This window comes from Fundulus heteroclitus, chromosome 9 (assembly GCF_011125445.2).
Source record: "Fundulus heteroclitus isolate FHET01 chromosome 9, MU-UCD_Fhet_4.1, whole genome shotgun sequence".
Lineage (NCBI taxonomy): Eukaryota > Metazoa > Chordata > Actinopteri > Cyprinodontiformes > Fundulidae > Fundulus > Fundulus heteroclitus.
The window spans coordinates 2,305,919-2,326,063 of NC_046369.1; the positions used below are offsets into that span (position 1 = coordinate 2,305,919).

Consider the following 20,145-nt stretch of genomic DNA (forward strand, 5'->3'; position numbering starts at 1 on the left):
AACAAGCAGAGTTTACCCCAACATGCAGGATGAAACCCCCGCAGCAGCAGCAGCAGGCAATATTCTCAGCCTAATTACAGTGTGAACTCTCCGAGGATACAGGAAGGAAATACATGTCCAACATTTCCCGGGGCACAACACACACACACACACCCCTCTGTTGACCACAGCAGCCCCAAATCACCAGCTAGGCTGAGCGTACACCTTAAAATACACACATGCAGAGCTCCAGGAATGCATCGGAAAAACAGCAAGGGACAGAAATCAGCGTCCCGAGGCTCGGCACTTTCTATTTCTATCCGCCTGTTGTTTCTGACAAATGGACTGAGGAAGGCAGAGCTGTTTCTGCCTCTTTAGCTGCATTACTACCCCGGGAAGGGAGGATTTTATCTTGTTACTTTTTTTTAACCATAATGTACAACGACTGGCCAAAGAGAAGTTGGAGACTCAGCTGTTATATTGCAAAAATGGAACAAGAAATAAGTCAAATGTTCTTAAAATGAGTGTATTTGTCCTTGATTTGAGCAGGTAAATCAGATGATTTGCCAATGGAATAAGATTTTTGCACTTAAAATAGGAGCAATTCATCTCAATCATCTTATTTCAAGTGCAATATATCTAATTATCTTATTTTAGGGGTCAAAATACTCATTCCATTGGCAGATAATCTTATTTACCTGCTCAAATCAAGGAGAAATACATTAACTTTAAGGACAGTTTAGTTATTTTAGGTCTGTTTTTGCAGTGTATAACAGTAGGGTTATTAGAGTAAATAAGCAGCAATGCAGTGTTGGAGCTCATGGCGCTTCGGGCAGGTCGGGTGGATTTCTGTAAATCCAGCCTGCAGTGAGTGATCAAAGCATGACATCATCATATAATATCAGTATCAGAGTCGTTCTGGAGCCGCTGGCAGCATCCGTCAGGCTCCCGTTACAACAGTCAGCGACTGCTGCGTTACTCAGTGTGTTTGTGACGGGTCGCTGATGGATGATGAACGCTGGTCTGAGTTAAACTCTCCCTGGAACCTGAGACGCGCTCCCTGTGGGACTTTAACGCTGGCATCAGGAACGTCCCTGCGGTTACTGGGAACCGTTACGTCACTGAAACCGTGACACAGAAAATACTGGAATATTTCAGGTTTTATGACTCAACGGGAACTAAAGTACGGCTCACACGCAGGTACCCTGCAGGTAAAACAACGCTGGGGGGATGCACTACAAAAACTGAGCTAAAAATAAATAATATTTTCTTGAAATTAGTGCATTTATCCTTGATTTGAGCAGGTAAATAAGATTATCTGCTAATGGAGTGAGTGTTTTGACCCCTAAACTAAGATAATTAGATATACTGCACCTGAAATAACATGATAGAGATAAGTTGTTCCTATTTTAAGTGCAAAAATATCTCATTCCATTGGCAAACCATCTTATTTATGTGCTCAAATCAAGGACAAATGCACTAAGTTATTTTTAGTTTAGTTATTGCAGTGTGGAGGTTTAATCCTGAGACCAGGGAGGAAAAAACGGCACAGAAAAGCACCATGGATGCGCCGGAAACTACAGATGAGTCAATTTCTGCCTTTAAAAGTGTTTTTTGACATATGCATGCACTGTTTGGTTTGGAAAACAAGACGTCGCTTCGCCCAATCAGCTCAGAGAGTTCTGCTGAACGTCCCTCCTTCCCACAAACGGATTCAAATGGAGCAGAACCAGATTGATAATGTGCAGAACTAGGCCAGGTTAGGAAACTGTATGTTCAGAAAACTACCGACTTTGTCGAAGAGGTAGACGTCTCAGGAATATTTGTATCAAAAACGATACATTTGGAGTTATATTCAGAAGATTTTGATCATTTAAATTAGAAACGGTTACCGTGTTCTGTTTCATCATAATTAAGGACATTTTTGACCAATCTGTATAATCTGATTGAATTTTACTTTATAAAGTGCCTCGAGATGACATGTTTCATGAAATGGCGCTATATAAATAAAATTGAATTGAATTGAATCAATTAGATGCAAAATCCATGAAACAAAACGGAGCGGCAGAGGGTTATTTCACCACATTTCACAAACTATTTCACAAAATCTACCAGATCACAGACAATTTGAAGCACAGTATGTAACCTGTGATTATTTTATTTGCAACTTTTTTAGAAATTGAAGCTGTAAAGCTCTGAGATCGAGCCCTAGAGGTCAAAACGCAGTCGGATCTTTTTGATTTTAGAGTGAGCGTGCGTTTATCTGTGACTTCACTGTTGGCAACTCACAAAGCAAAGTGACTGGACAGCAAAGAAACACAACTCTCACGCAAAAAGCATTTTATATTTCCAAATTCTGATTTTATTCTGGTCTTTCTATCTGTTTTTATGGAATGAGGAATGAGGGCTGGAAACCGTGTCGGCTAACAACGATTTCACCGCCTGTTCCTCTGACTGTGTTCAGAGAAACATTTTAATCAACACAACAATGCAGAGACTAAGCGCCATTATTCATTTAGATGGGAGGATTAAACATTCAGCATTCTATAAATGATTTTTAATTAATCGCCATTTGGTCATCTCCATATTTAGTGGTAGACTTAATTGGTCTGTTCAGATTGAAGCTCGTTAGTGGAGCTGAATGGCATCAAGCAGAAGGACCAGTTTGCAGGTTTTACGGCAAGTGTTTAACGGGATGAAAATACGACTACAACACAATGGCTTGATGAGGACAGTGAAGAAAAGTTGGACTACAGACTGAACTTAATAATGTTTCAGTGAGAAGAGTCAAACGCTGCTCACAAAACTGAAACATGTCTATTCCCTGAGATCTGGTGTAAGGACTCCAGAACCGGGACAGCAGCCTTCTGGATCATCTGCTGCCGTCTGTGAGGCCCGTGTCGCAAATAATCGATTCGGCTAAAGATAAACACGCAGACGAGTTTTTAAAGTCACGCTCCATTACTGAATTAATGCAATAAATCCACCGTTTGACGTCAGGACTGACGGCTAAACCGCATGAGGACCGGCTCTTTCACCGTCTGCAGTACCTCAACATGGCCACAAGATGGCGCTCTCCTGCAAACCTTCCAGTAAATCTTTTTCTTTTAATAGAAGCTGGTAGCTCAGATGACAAAGGAGGAAAAAGATTAATTGTCTGGAGCATTAAACTGAAATATTGGGAAATGCAAAGATGTTAAAATGCAAGATGTCCGCCTTTTGCTGTTTCTGTGCTGCAACAACCTGAGACCGCACACACACACACACACACACACACACACACACACACACACACACACACACACACACACACACACACACACACACACACACACACACACACACACACACACACACACACACACACACACAGACACACAAAGGGAGCATTATTGTTCTCTAAAGCTCTGAAAGCTGCAGAGCGGCTTTCAACTCTGACGGGGAATGAGAGCGTGAGCAGAAGTGGGAGAAAAGAGGAGTTGTGTTCCTCCTGAATCATGTAGAAATCAATAAATCAACGTGTCATCAAAGGCTGTGATACTGCCACCAGCTGTGTACTTTCAAATGAAAGAGGAAACAACAATTGAACTGTGTGTGTATGTGTGTGTGTGAACACTAATAACCACAAAGTGTAATTTCCCCCTGTCTTTCTCCTGATTATAAACTCCTCGTTCCACTGCTTTTTGATGTCTTAATATACACTTGAAGACATTTTTCCACTTCAAACTAACAGGAAACCCCCCCTAAATTAACTCAAGATATATTAGAATATTCACATACAAATCTTTAAACTCTGGCGAGCCGTCAGGTCCTACAAAAACCTCTTTTGTGTTTGACGTGACCTCATCAGAAGTTTTTCAGTCCTACTTAGAAATGGGGAAACACGCTAATCTGAAATAAAGCCGCATTTAAACCCCTGAAAGCTTCAGAAACGAGTCTGCAAGAGCAGCAAAGGGCCTTATACTGAGGATACTTTGCTATTATTCTCTGAAAACCACTTTCCCATCCTTTTCCTTTCCTTCTCACATGTTGGACTGCACAGTTTTAGCTTATTCTATTACTATATAATAAATACAGTTAAATATTGCTGGACAATTAAGTAAAAAAATAAAAAGATTAACATTAATCTGTCCACACAAATGTTTCCAGATGCTGGAAAAGGAGTGGGAAGAAGCAAAACTTATTAAATCCCATCTCAAAAATAATACACAAGTCAACAAAGAGCTGCTTCCTTATTCCTTTACAAAATAAACCAACAGCTGTTAGCATTATATGCACACGTGTAAAACCGCACATGTACATATTTACACATACTGATTACTTACTATAGGTAACAATGATTTACAATTACAAACTATGGTAAAAAGAAGACCATCGATTATAAGGAGAATACCACACAGGTAGCAACACGAACGCTAATAAACCAAACTATTTCTGTACCGTGACATGATAAACTGCTTATAGAGGTCTGACATGACGAATAAATCAGCATGAATTTAGTTCAGGCCTGTTCCACTGATTAACACCACAAACGGAGACTGAAAAACTTCTCCTGGTGGTTCCAAAAACCTCTCAAACTGTATGGCAGATCTTAACGAGAAAATAAGATTTTGAAATAATTTCTGGCAATAGGGAACGATATATGGTACTTTAAATTAGGGCTGGATAATAATTCAATAACAATATATATCGATCGATAGAGAAAAGGGTCAATAAAAAGTTCAATAGAATAAGCTTTCCTTCCTCTAGGTTAATATTACAGTCATTACACCCTCCAGCCAATCACAACGCAGACCCAGGAACCAAGCTCCGCCCCCTTCATAGTTCAGAGAGCACGGGTTCTTTTTTCTTTTTTTAAAACTTGTAGTTTTAGTAAAAAGTTGGTTGAATAAAGGGTTGAGTTTGAAGTCAGTGTTTGTGTCTGTATCTAAAAATAAGTCGCTAAGCAAAAGTATAAAATGTCCAGGGCTGCACTTAAAATACATGTTTTTAATTTGTTGATAATTATCGATATCTATCAATATGATTTCTATTCTATCTATATGCTTTTTTTTCCTATATCGTCCAGCCCTATCTTAAACATGAGTTGCACATTGTAACATTTAACAAAATGGTGCATTTTTAGTAATTCTGATTTAAGAAAGAGATGATCTAAATCAACCGTATTTCCCTTTTCTGCAGTAAAAACAGCGACACTGCATCGTTTACGGCGCCGACGCCTTCAACGCACGACGCCGAACACCTGCAGCTCTGTTGGTGCCTCTGCACAGGCTCACCTGGGCGTTTTCATCAACTTAATAAAAAAAAAAAAACGCAAACACACCTGGAGCTGCAGGTGTGTTTTTCTTATTTTTCACGCTTATTGTGCAGCGCACCAGATGCAGTCGCTCTGTAAGCAATAAAGGCACAAACACAGCAGAGCAATCATCCGCCACTGACTCACAGTTTGACCGGCGAGTGCGAGGTCGCTCTGCTGGGAAAGGTTGACTTTGCTTTTCGCACTCAGGTGGCAGCAACAAACATATGAGCTAACAGACGGAGGGGCTGACTGATGGGTGGAGAGACGCAGATGGCTGAAGGGTGAGGTGGCGAGAGAGAGAGAGAGAGAGAGAGAGAGCGAGAGAGAGCGAGAGCGAGAGCGAGAGCGAGAGCGAGAGCGAGAGCGAGAGAGAGAGAGAGAGAGAGAGAGAGAGAGAGAGAGAGAGAGAGACCGAGACCTTAAAATAAAAACAAAAATCATCCGGGAAGAGTGGAAACCGCCGTCTGTGTGGTTAGGACAGTGCTGCAGGGAAATATCGCGGTGCTGCACTGCAAAAACGGACCTAAAAATAAGTAGAATGTTCTTAAAGTTAGTGTATTTGTCCTTGATTTGAGCAGGGAAATAAGATTATTTGCCAATGGAATGAGTATTTTGACCCCTAAAATAAGATAATTAGACATCCTGCACTTGAAATAAGATGATGGAGATGAGTTGTTCCTATTTTAAGTGCAAAAAAACTTATTCCATTGGCAAATAGTCTGATTTACCTGCTCAAATCAAAGACAAATACACTAATTTCAAGAAAATGTCACTTACTTTTAGTTCCCTTTTTGCAGTGTGGACAGTTGTTGGTCAACCTGGTAAAGACGTGTAGACCGTAAAGCTTAAAGTTCTGCAGCTGTCGCTCAGTTGTTTGGGTCGACCTTCTCCGTCCTACCACCAAAAAACGGAAGCTAAGCTTTTCAACAACAAACTCTCCAAGAAAACCAACTCTTGGCTACCGTCAAATAAAGCGGAGGATCTATGACACCTTCTAACATAGAAAGTACTCCTGGGTCAATGTGAGCTTCTGTGCTTTCTTTGCCTCTGCTCTGTCTTCTCTAAGCCCCAGTGGGTGGAGGCAGATGAGCGTTCACACTGAGCCTGGTTCTGGTTCTGCTGGAGGTTCTCCTCCCTGTTAAAGGGGAGTTTTCCTCTCCACTGTCGCTTCATGCATGCTCAGTATGAGGGATTGCTGCAAAGCCATGTACAATGCAGACGACTGTCCACTGTGGCTCTACGCTCTTTCAGGAGGAGTGAATGCTGCTTGGAGAGACTTGATGCAACCTGCTGGGTTTCCTTAGAGAGGAAACTTTCTCACCAACCTGGAGGATCTGATGGAATCTGACTTTTGAAAGAACCTTGAGACGACATGTATCATGAATTGGCGCTATATAAATACAATTGAAATTAACAGACTTATGCTGTGGGCCTGTTTCTTTTCCAAGTGTGGCAAAATCAGCACAGAAGCCCAACAGACTCAAATTTAATCTCCTTTAACGGCCTATTCCAATTCTCAGACCTAAACCCGGTTAAAGAGCGACTCTCCTCCAGCAGAGGTTTGCTGCTGGGGGGCGTGGCTGGGCTCTGCTGCAGGTGGTGCACCTGTCCGTAAATGTCCATCATTAACGGCAGAGGATTTAAGGAGCTGTGGAACGACTTCACTTCGCCCGATGATCAAGCCAGTAGGAAGAGTCCAGCCATGTTCAGAGTTTGGCAGACATCAGGACAACAGGACACTGATTAACTGAATTAAAATTAGAGGTAGATTTGTTTTTCTACATATTTTAGTTTGATTTCCCAGATTAAGAAAGTGATCGTTTCTCATCTCAACAAAAGGAAACAAGGTCAATTGTTCAAAGATGGAGGCTGAAAACTGAGAACACTGTTGCTCTCTGATAACACAGATTTCCTGGACAGTAAAAGTAGAAACGTATCGCTCAGCGGACCAAAACACAGCCATAAAGAACATCACACGGCAGCCAGACGACGTGTGCAAACAGAGCCAATCATCTCGGTGCCGTCGCCTCCCGCGCTGAAAAGCTGAGACTCAGGTGGCGTGCGTGTGAAGATGATTCAAAGCGGTGTGAAGCGGGCAGCGAAGAGGCAGACCGTGTGATTTATGGCGAATTATACGCCGGTAGGCCGGCAGCTTTTGGATTCACGCCTCAGAGGACGGATGTTTGTGCCACAGTTGGACGTCAGAGATGATCGGTTCAACGCCTGTAGCGCCGGATTCAGCTCATTTTCATCAGGCTTAATTACGCTAATTAGGCCTAATTAGGCTCATGGTTGAATAAAAATTACCATGGATCACAGTTACTGACGCAAAAATAATTAAATATACATAATTTTATTAATTTTATCATTACCAGTAATAACTACAGCTGCTAAACTAATAACATGATAATTACACATAATTAAAGTTATCCATGATTTATGTTAGATTTTTTTATACAGACTTAATCATTTTGAATGAGCTTCAGCTTCATTTAGTTGTAGTTTTTGAGTAAACTTTCCTATTCTGCAGAATGCATCATTTTATGGTTCTGCTACATTAAAACTGGGAGAATTATGCTGCATTCAGCTGCACCATCGACTTGAGTCATAATAGTTTTTTTGGTATTTTCCAATTGTTGTGGCGCTATCAACCATTAGCAGCACAGGTAATGCACCTGTCTCCTTCCCAGCCATCCAGCCAGTAAAGAAGAGATGTTGTGGTCCACTGTATGCACTCAGATTGATTAACGGTATAAAATAGTTTTTAAAAATCTTCAAATTTCCTAATATCATGGTTTAAAATTTTCTTAATACATAAAGTGCATATAGTCTCACTCTGTTCTGCTTATCCACCTCGTCCACCGTGTGCCTCTGATAACTGTTGTTTTGGTAATAATTTGTTTTATGTGCTGCGGATTCAGGAAATGTGTTAATTTAATTAAAAGATTATTGAATAAGGATCCAAAGAAGTTTATATACTGAGAAACAAATATGTTAAATAGAAAAATGTATGGATTTCTATTAATCAACTGACATTTATTACTACATAAACACACAAAAGTACCAAAAATAGGTACAGTTTAGAACCAGTTTAGATTCCCAGGTTCAAATGTGAAAGGTACCCATCCCTACTCTGGCATCTCATTAATAAAAAAAAGAGAGCAGAACAGCAAAAGATTTCAGCGGTTTTCACAGCGTTAGTTTTTAAAATGATGCATTCTGGCTAGGGCTGTACGATTTTGCCAAAAATCAAAATTATATAGATATATTTTAACCATAATTGTGATTTAATTTAGACTTTTCTCTGCATTAACCACAAGCAACAAAAAAAGTAGCCTGTAGATAAAGATGTTTGTAAACAAGGACTTTTTAAAACAAGAAATTTTATAGTTTTTATTAATCAGAATATTATTATTCAAGACAATAACTTGTTGAACATAAAGTGCAGCCAACAAACAAGTCTATGTATTAAACAATCTGACCGCTACTTATTGCTATAAGGGAGATTCCTGAAAGTTTCTGGTGAAAAGTAAGATTATATAAACTCTAAAACAAATAATAAAATTAATTTATCTCACTGCTGCAACTTCTGTCTCTTCCATGTGGAGCAAACCCACTTTAAACATTTTACCGACACCTAAAGGTCTGATCCATTAATTGTTATTATAGCTAAAAACTGCAGACCTCTGCGATATGGAAATTGTGTTTTTTATAATTCAGATTACCGTATATTGCAAATGTTCAGCCCTGATTCTGGTTAGTTGTGCAGCGTTAACTCAGTTCCTTATTTCTATATCAGCTCTCAAGCTTTACATCATTTTCAGAGCAGTCTGTGAAATTTAAAGCGTCTGAAGTGCTTTTCTATGTTTCTTCCAATGGCACAAAACCAGTCGATTTAAAATTTCTGAGTCTTCTCTACTTCTAATTTTAAGTTTTGTGTGTTTGAGCAAATTAACCTAGACTTGACTAAAGTTCTGGTCCCTGGCATCAACTCCTAAACCTCTGTTAGGGACGTTTTATACGGTATCGTGGTGATAATGAGCCGCTGTGAGAGTCTGTCCTACCTTGACGTAGTCGACGGCAGCATCCAGCGCAGCCACAGGATCTCTGGGAAACACAGACAGAGAGAGGGTCCTGTTTAGAGAGAACATCCCGACCAGGCGGACCCAAAGAACCGGGTCCACAGACGTCAGCCGGGTCCCTGACTGGTGCTGATGTTGCTTCTTTTAGCTTTCTAACAGCCGTGCGTCGGCTTCAGGAGAGCATATGCACGTCTGATCCATGGCTACCAGAGACCGAGGCTACTACGGATCTCTGTAGCTTCAGGGGAAAAACGTCAGAAAGTGGCGATGAAGCAAAAGATGTCAGAGTTTAAAGCTCTGGCCGTTCTCTGAGTTTTTCTCCCAGCCTTGCAGGCAGCGGTGAAGGCGTTCGCTCGCTGGCCTCCTTCCCTCCTCCCCTCCTCCCCCACCACATCACACATCACAGGCACACGCCTACCGTTCAGAGTCCGCTGACAGTTTTACACAGAGGTTAGAGCGCACACACACACACACACTTTTTAAACTCACAAAGTGAGGACCGTGCCTTCACTTCCATTCATTTTCAAGCCTTTTCTGGAGCCTAACCCTAAACCCAACCTTCACCAGTTTATACACCGCGGTCTAGGTCAGGGATCAGCAACCTTTACAACCCGCAGAGACACTTTTATCCTCAGTCCAGCTAAACTAATTTAATTTAGAGCCATAAAAGTTACACATCTCTTTGAAACCAGAGCTTATTTTTATAGTATACTATAGGAAATTTGTTTAATTTTTTTTTTTAAATTATAGATGAACAGTTTTTATTATTTAAACCAACAGTATTTTTATGTTTAGGTTTAATAAATCTTTTTCAATTGGACATTTGATTTTTGTATCAAATGGCATCAACAGCTTTTTTCCCCGCTGTTAAACTCTGAACTGGACTCTGCATCACACTTGCATCATTATTTTTGCACTACCAACGTTGTCGAACTTTTTATAACTCACTCAAATAGGACACAACTGAACGTTCACTGTACTTTTGCACCATATTATTAATTTGCACTACACTGAACTTTTTCATATTAATGCCTTTTTGCAGCATAAACATGGTTGAACATCCTTCTGCACACTGTTTATCTCCTGCATTGTTACATCCTGTTACATCACTGCTGCACTTTATATTGTAATGTTATCTTATTCCAAATGCAATCTCATTACACTGTCGTAAGCTTTATGCAACAAAATTTGGTTCTGTATGCACTCTGACTACTTTGTTGTCATTTTGTATGTACAAAGTCTAAGTCTAAGTCTAAAATGATGAAAAGGCAAGTTGTTTGCAACCTATTGACAAAAAACACTTCATTTATCTATAGTAAAATGTTCTACACACTATTAGTTTCTTTCTTTCTTGAAATGTTCTGCATATATTGCAGAACTAAATGCATCCTAAAGCGAGCAATTTTAAACTACCTTTACATTTAGAAACATTGACCAAGTTTTTAATTGCCAAAACTGAAGGTGTAGAGAGCCACAAGTTGCAGACACCTGGTCTGGGTGAATACTCGATTCTGATTGGCTGCAGGATGTCCGTTAAAAAGCATTATAGGACGCCTAAAAAAAATAATAAAAAGTCAAATAGCCTGGTTGCTCTAAGGCAGAGGTCACAAACCTGTTTGAAACTGAGAGCTACTTCGTTGATGTTGTGTTTTATGAAGGGCTCCCAGAACTGACCTTTTGAACTAGAAGAGTCAGATTTCACCTTAACTTTATGTAAAATAAACACATTTTTCATGCTTTGTTATAGATATTGCCACTTTTAAATCTATATAAATGCAAGTGTGATTAAACAAGAAGAGTAACAGAATGAAATAAAGTTTTAGATGCAGCTCACGGGTGGATTGGGCCCCACATGTCATCCTGGGGGGCCACTTGGTGCCCACGGGCCCCATGTTGGTGACCCCCTGCTCTAAATTATTGCGCTGGCTCAAATGTTAGCTGCTAACAAGCTTCTTGTGGAAAACTTGCGATTTTAACAGTGAAAGAAGCATTAAAGTATTCAATATTTATTTCCTTCATATGTGACTATGGTTTAAGATCTGGATAACGGCCTTTGAGGTGTCCGTTATCAGAAATTAAAGGCGTAAAACAGTTGCTTCCTTGTCGTTATCCCTTACATACCCAACCTTCACCTCAACCTAATTGACACTTTAATCCTAGACCTAACCTCTAGCCCAGGAAAAAATAGGTTAGGAACGATGAAAGGTTCTTACTTTACATTAAAAGTCCTCACTTTACTGAAATGAGCAAAACGTGTTCTCGCTCAGCTGGAAGTACAATAATAGACACAATTTAAGCAAGAAACACCAGCTTTTGTGTTTTTCCACCTAAACCGGCGTCTGACCAGCTCATTTCTCGACCCGCTCTTCTCGTCTCACTCCAGCAGCTCTTTTATCTGCGCGTCTTTGTTGGAATATTTTAAATAACCCGACTGAAACAACGCCTCGTTGGATTTAAAGTCTTATCCGCTTACCAGTTTTTGCCTACAACGAATGCGTTTGGAGTTTTAAGGCAGCTTTTCCTCCAGCACACCTACTTCAAGGGACTCAGAGAAAGCCGTAATCTGATAAAAAATAAAAAAAATTTGTGCAGATAAATTTGTGCAGATAAATAAAAATAACCCTGCCGCATCAGCAAGGTTGGTAGTTCAGATCCCTCAAGCTTGGACTGGTGTTCCCACGGGAATAATAGCCCAGCTCGTTTATTACCAAACCAAATATGTTTAGCCCCAAGTCCCTCTCAGTTTTAACACAGCCCTAAATAATGAGCAGGATTTAGCTACGCAGCTCAACAGAGGGCCTCATTCACAACAGGCTGGGGCCGTTTATTCAAGGCAGATTGTTTCTCAGCTCTCCGACGGCTCTGTGTAAACCGAGAGCCGAGGAAGCAAAATATAAGGCTGCTGATCCTACGGCCGGCCTGCAGACCACACGCCCTGCAGCAGAGCCGAGGACACAGGCGGTGTTTTTGTTTTCTGGGGATCCTCTGCCAGGAAGGGCTTAATTATACCCTTCACTAAAGGTTGGCAAATGTTGATTTTCTCCCAGTGTTTTGCAAAAAAATAAAAATAAAAAATAGCCATTCACCTTCGATTTGTTCCCATTTTGTCACAACAGCCACAAAACCTCAAGGTTTTTTTTTATTTGTTTATTTGTTTTTGTTTTTTTATTTTGATTGTAATGCAAATTGCAGTTGACTAATAAAATTGATTGATTGATTGATTGATTGAAGTGGAATATAAAAAAGAAAAGAAAAAGAAGAAGAAACAATCCATTTTATTTTCATTTTCACAAACAGAAATCTGAAAAGTGTGGCGTGCATTCGCCCGAGTCAGCACTTTGATAATTCATCACAATTACTGTCAACCTGCTTTTCAAACATCTGGAGACTGATTTTTAAGACAAATCCTTGAATAAATAACTCAAACTCAATGAGATTAGAGGGAGATGATGAGTAGATGGTCGGTGAACTGTGCTTTATGATCCTTCTGAAATAGATTTAGATCTGGACTTTGACTAGACCGCTCTAACACACCAGTGAGGCTTTATTTCTCGGGGTGTTGCTCTGCTAAGAGATGAACATCTGACCAAATCCTAAGAGCTTTGTGTCTTTTAACAGGTTTTGTTCCTGGAACAGGAAGCTTTGTTTTCTAACTAAACCTGAGCTGCCTGCTGAGCTCCTTCGTCTTCATGATGCCACTAATGCTCTAAAACATTTCATTTTATTTGACCTCACCTGTTACTGCTTTGACATTTTAATCTGAAGAAAACTGTTACAAATTTAACATTTAATAAGGATTTTGCATAAAAAACAAACAAAAGGACTCTGCAGTCAGGACAGACTTCTTTCAGATGTGTCTTTAGGCCAAAGTTAATCTATTTTTAAATCATCCAGACCTATAGAACCCTTCATGCTTTCATCAGCTGCAGACTCGACTCCTGTGAGGCGTTAAATCACCTTTAGCTCGTCCTGAAAGCAGCCGACTCGTCTTTTAGTCAACACCTTCCCTACGTACGCACATCGCCCCAGTTTTATGTTCTTCAAACTGGCTTCCTGTTAATTTCAGAACGGATTTGAACTTTTACAGCTCGTTTTTAAATCTCTCAACAACCTGGCGCTCCTCTATTTATCCAGACTTTTAGGTATTTGCGGATGGGTCATCCAGTCAGCTTTTATTGTGTGTTCCAGGGACTACTGAGCTTAAATGCTGGGGTAACTGGGCCTCTTTAGTGGCGTCACTCATGATCTGGAACCAAACCGGGTCTTTTTTAAAAGCAAATTAAAACTCATTTGTTCAGAAAGGCTTTTAAAGTTTCTTAGCACATCCTGTAAGCGGAGATCACGCATTCGCTGTAGCGGCTCCAAAATTGTGGAACAATCTGCCGATGGATGTCAGACAGGTATCCTCTCTTTCAGAGTTCAAGACTTTCTAATTTAATTATTTTCAATTATAATTTTTCACTATTTTTTTATTGTTTTGAACTATCTTGTTTGTCTGTTTTATTTTGTCTATTTTAACTTAAAATTACGTTATTTTTTAGCCATACCTGTACAGCACTTTCTTGACCTTTGTTCTCGTAAAGGGCTTTATTAATAAATATGGAACGGTTTGGTATGAATTATTTTTATTTATGTTATTTTAACTCCTTATTTGGATGCTTTAAAGCGCCTCAAATTTTGATTTACCCTGAGAATGCATTAAACGAGTGAATTCCCTTTACTAATTAGGTGACTTTTAAAGGTAATTGGGCTCTGCTGGATTTCCTTTAGGGGGGTGAATAGAGATGAATTTATTCATACTGATGTCATGTACAGTTTCCACTTCAGAGTTTTCACTGAACTTTGACCAGAGGCAACAGGGTTTCTCCCTATTTTCATTTAAAGACCTCAAAGTGAAGACCTTGATCATTCGGCGCATAAATAGAGCTGCGATGACATTGCTAACGCTGATAGAAAGAGAGGATGTTTTTTTTTTTTTGTTTCTCCTGCTGTAACTATGTCTGTGCTGCTCTGCTGGACTCCAGTGAGACCCAAAGTCCTGACCACATCAACCACCTGCCTCCCGTAACCCTGACCCCGCGCTGCAGGGTGAGCGTGCCGTGGAAATCACCATGGATAGACAACACCCATTCCAATCCCTCAGAACCAATCCTCCCAAAAAAAAAAAAAAAAAAAAAAAAATCACGGAAATCCCCTCTGTCCCCCTCTGGGAATGCAGCAAAGTCAAAAGGTCAGGTTTAAAAACAAAGTGACATCCAGGAAGACGGATAAATTCAGCCTCTGTACGAGAACCGTCTGTCAGGTGAGTAATTTTCTTTCTTCACTCGGTTATCTGTAAATTAAAGTGCGAGATGGTTCGGCCCGTTATTTCCAGACAACACAACCCGACCGACCGCTGCCATATCAGCACTTCTTCTTTGTGCTAAACTGGCTAAAACTGCAGGCGACGCCGCATTCTTCTCTGCCTCCAAAAAAACCACAAAAACAATCTTTGAGCAGAGGACGGCTGAAGGAGCGGGAGGCGAGGAAGAGGATGAAAATAAAAGAGCAGGGAAGACTGAAGCATGAAGAGCCAGCCACAGTCTTTTTCTGGCTACTGTTGTTCTTTGGAGCTCACCGCACGGCCCTCAGCGTGACCACCGCTGGCTTGAGGCGGGGGGAGGGCGCGGCCAGAAAGGCGAGGCCAGCAGCTGCGTGCAGTACCTGCAGCCCATCTGCAGGGGTCAGCGGGCGTCCAACGTACGCAAAAACTTCCTCAGACTGAGGTCCGAGTGTTCCTGGACAACAGGAGGATTATTTCATGGCTTTCATACGTCTCTAACGATCCGTCTCCCTCCTATATTCGAGTAATTAACATCTAGAGCAGCGGCCTGTCACCGTTACAACATAAAGAGACATTTTTTGCCCCTAGTCCAGCTAAATAAAACATGTTCAGAGCTGCAAATTTCACACAATGTTGATAAAAAGGCAACTTTTCATCTTTGTAAAAAAGAGGATCTGAGATCTGTGAAAGTCTTGTAAATAAATAACACAATTTCCAATATAACAAAGACAAAATAGATCCAGTTTCATTCATTGTGGGGATTTAATGTCATTATCCATTGAAAAAACTGAAAAACAGCAAAAAGCAATATTTGTTATTCTGCACCTACATTTTGAAATATATATATATATTTTTAACTAGCTCTTTTAGGAGCCAACTTGCCAGGAGTGGCTCCAGAGCCCCTGCTCTGTAGATTAAATTAATGTGATAAAAATGCTATGCACCATACATCTATAAGTGGATATCTAAATCAATTTGATTGGAAACTGCACTAAACACCACAAATAACCTGCAAATACGACCAAAAAAATAATAGAGTTTCTAGATGGTACCTATGCTCTTCCTTATACAGCTCACCAAAGCGTTAACAACTGGTGGGTCTGATGATTACTGTGTTTAAATGCAGCAATATAACGTACATTAGTGCTGCACAACACAAATGTATTGTTATTGTAATGTCTCTAATCAATCTGCATAATATGAATTAGCTAATTAATCAGTACCATACATATTCAGGCGCCCATTCCTGTGATATACTGTTTGGTGACATGCTTGATGTTGCATTAAAGTTTTTGTAGGTACGGCAGCAATAAGGTGGAGATTGAGCTGCTTCCATGCCTTCACCTTTCCAATAAAACCTTGTTGCTGAGATGGATATTATGAATTTTCTGTTCCCCTCCGGTCGCTGGATAAATCTCATTATCAGAGGTTTATGTTTTCCATGAAGCCAATGCAAGAAGACATTAATACTGTAAATTATGTTGATCGTTAGTCATATGGTTATCACATTAACAAATATTATGCTGTGTTTTCCTAAAACTGTGCAGCCCTGTTTAAAACTGTAAGTAATATTTTTTCTGCTGCTGTAGTCATGTGCTACCTTGACAACATTATTAACACCTTGGATCCATTACGTACCCATCTAATCTGTCTAATATCGTCTATTTCTCTGAGAAAACATGAAAGTACACCGCTGTCTTGTATTTGGATTGATAAAAAGGTCTCAGCAGCGCCACCTTGTAGTTAGAGCAGTTTCTCTCTTAACAATTTCAGTTCATTTGGATTTCACTGGTTCATAACTAAAGCGTCAGTGGGAAATTATTAAAAAGAAAGAAAGAAAAATAGGTTGCATTTAAAGTCAAAACAATGACACTTCAATAAAATACAGTCAGGTTTGGGTTTACATCTACATGTTTATGCGGGCTGGATGGGCACAAAGTGGGTCAGGGCTCATAGTAAACTTATTAAATGAACCCGCTTATGTTCATATTGTCCATGTAGGCATAACCTGTCAATACATCTGCAGTAGGGTTTGAAACTGATACCATGAAAACAGTTTATATTGCGTAGAACACATTTTCCAGCCCATTTCAAACTCAAACATAAATGTCGCCTTGTTCAAATGAACCCAAATACGATCCAATTAAAATGGCAAAAAGTGACCAGCAGCATTTTATGATTCGACTCAGTCTCCTACTCTGAACTATTCATCTATCATTTATGTATAAATATGGAACTGCAGAAACAATTTGAATCCAAAGGGAATCCCCAATTTGCCTACATCTGGGTTTATGTTTTTTTTTATGTAAATCTACCAGTTATTCACAAACAAATACTTTTGTGCTGCAGTAAATACTCCAGTATGTATGCTGATTACGGCATAATGTACGCCTACATTTTTTTTTCTAAAACATCTGATGAGATTTAAAGTGCGATATATATATAAATCTTAAAGATTTCTTTTTGAGTTTATGCAGAAATGCACCGATCAGACTTTTCTGATATCGATTTTTTTTAAAATTTTCTAATTTTGACTGAGTCCAATGTCGTCTTCTAAGAACTTTAACGCTTAAAAGAAAAAAGAAATGGTCCTCAAGTGAATCCTGAACATTTATATTAATGTTATTAAAGTCCAAAAAGTACACAACTGTTTATCCAGTTGTTTGATGTGTCCTGTGATCCGTTTTATATTGATCTAATGTGGTCACAATTCAGATATAATTTAATAAATATGAAATGAGCTAGCAGTCAGATGTCCTCCCAGCACAGATCTCTCCCTCGTTAGCCTCTTTTCACGGTCTTTTCTGCTGCTGCCCTCCTCCTCCTCTTCCTCCTCCTCCTCCTCCTCCTCCTCCTCCTCCTCCTCCTCCTCCTCCTCCTCCTCCTCCTCCTCCTCCTCCTCCTCCTCCTCCTCTTCTTCCTGTCCTGGTGGTCCTCAAGCTGCCCATAAAGGTCAGGAGAAAGGCAAACCGGCCAATCAGGAGTCAGTGCACCATAAGGTCAGGGCTCACAGGTCACTCAGCAGCATGAGCAGTGAACGTCCAGATTGACTAACCAAGTTGTGCTTCTGGTTTCATAGAAAAGCAAACTCGGATTTGCTCTATCAACTTAAACTTCCCAGTTTAAAACGTTTAAAACTGAAGCGGCTGCCGAGTCCGATAAGTTTAATTTGGTCGTTACAGCATCACTCAGTGAGAGTCCAGCCACCTGCACAGGTGAAATGAAACGGATCCGGAGATGAAGAGAGAGGGCAGACAAAGAGTTCAGACTAATCTGGGAATCAAACCTGCCACACCCTGACTTACAAAGGTTGGCCGAGTGCTGGGGGCCACAGGCGCGCGCACAGAGCTGGCTTCCATCAGATACAGTGAGCTGTAAACCGAGCCCGGAGACAGAGAGATGGGAGGACATGATGAGGGATGAGGTGTGTGTGGGTTCTCTCTGAAGCTGAGCCCACTGCACTAAACCCCCCCAGGGCTCACATTTACAACCTTCTCTATCTTCATCCACCTCTGCATGTTCTCACTCCTCCTTTCACGTTTTCTTTGCTTCATCTCACTGAGGAATGGAACAGCTATCCTGGTGACAGAGGCATGATTTTCTTCTTCTTTTTTTAATGAAAATCAGAAGGTTTTCCATGCATTTGAATACATTTTACTCAGATTCTCCCGAATAAAAGCCCAGTGCAACAAACTGGCTTCGACAATCCCAGACTTTGCACATTTGTAAATCGTATCCTTATCCAGAATTATAAATGCTGCCCAACTCTTAGTCTCTAATATCACTGCTGCACTTTATCCGGAAACTTACTGCATATTTGTCTACATTGCAACTGTCTACTGTTAAATCACTGCTGCACTTTATCCGGAAATCAATTGGAATTTATCCTGTGAATTACTGCAATTTATTACTGCATTTTAATCCTGTACTGTAAATTCACAGCAACGTATCCTGTGGAGTTACTGCAATTTTTCTGAGCTGTATGAACACGAAATGTCATTCTGTATGCACTCTGTGCATACAAAATGACAATAAAGAAAGTCTAAGAATGCACCTCTCTGTGGTTTAATCTCTGCATAAATCCAGTCGTTCTGCGACGGCTTCAGAGGTTTTTTGCGGAGAACGTCGGAAACAAACAGCATCGTGATGACCAAAGAACCCAGCAGGCAGGTTGGGGAGGAAGTTTGAAGCCGAGTTGGGTCATAAAACAAAATCCAAAATACAAAGAGTATGGTGGCATAACTTTAACTCTGGAGGAGCTACAGACATCTGCAGCTCAGGTGGGAGAATCTGTGCAGGATGAGGTGTACACTTTTCAGATTTAACCTTTATGGAGGAGTGGCAAAAGTGTCGGTAGAAAAAGAAAGCCTGCTGAGCTCCTGTCTGCATTTCCCAAAAACAAAAATGCTTTTGAAGACGGTTGGTGGCACTGGATTTTATCTATGTGTATCGGTGTAAAAATACGTTTCAGATTCCTTTTTGTAAAAAAGATTTGAAGACCTCGTATCCTATTTTATCAGCTTTCTAATTATGTCCTACTTTATGTCAGCCCATGAAAACACAATAATATAAAATGTATTAACGCTTGTGGCTTTTAGGTGACAAAATGTAAGCAGGTTTAAAGGGCATTGATAATGCTGAAAGCCAAATGAAAGGAGCAATAAATAAGAGATTTACAGTAAAATCAACCTAAATCATTCTCATTTCTCACCCAGGATGGAAGTAACATTCCCTATAAATGATCTTTCCTCTCCATCAACAATGTCTTAGTCACATTTTTCTCCTTTCAAACCTAGAGGTACGGTCCAGAACTACTTTGGTTCAGACTGTAGCTCGTGTTTACTTCCTGGTTCCTGAGCCAATCATATGAGAGTTTCCAGGGTTCCCAAAACAGAGCAGCGTTTGGTATTTTACTTTGGTAAAATAGCAGCAGCCTGAAAACATGGAAGCCAGGAAGAGAAGCGGACCAGAAATAAAACAAGAATACAACATCATAGACGTATCCTGTGGAAGTAAAAATTCACAACAGCAACACACTGTTTAAAAACGGCATATTAGATTGTTGTGATTGGCAAGCTGTTGTACCGATTTAAGCCACAAGATGTCAGTATTACTTATAACTCCTTTAACCGTTTTCATAATTAGTACGTTTGTGAAAGATTTTTTAGTCGTCCCTTTAAATAAAGACGAGTCAAAGGTTTTTGTCCCAAATTCACAATCACTGCTGTCCATGAATAACCACCTGGACAATCACCTTGAATGCTCCCAAGATGGAATTAGAAATACCTTTATTGTCCCACAATGGGGAAATTTGGGAAATATAAATGCCCTAAAGTGCATTTTTTGTCTAAATCACCAAATTAAGACAACTGAGCAAATTCCCTTACACCGGTGGGCTTTGTATTGTTTGTTTGCACAAAACGTTGAACAAAAAACTCACAAACAGACACAAAAACACAGCA

The 20,145-nt window shown here is 40.2% G+C and overlaps 1 protein-coding gene across 3 annotated transcripts in view; it reads right to left on the minus strand.

Annotated features, from left to right (window-relative positions):
• Positions 1-20,145, minus strand: part of bcar3 (BCAR3 adaptor protein, NSP family member) — a 103,588-nt gene that overhangs the window by 35,663 nt on the left and 47,780 nt on the right. For all 3 annotated transcript variants that reach the window (XM_036140821.1, XM_036140823.1, XM_036140822.1), the window contains one exon: positions 9,343-9,385. In XM_036140821.1, coding sequence (XP_035996714.1) covers positions 9,343-9,385 — 43 coding nt within the window. The remainder of the gene's footprint in view (positions 1-9,342; positions 9,386-20,145) is intronic.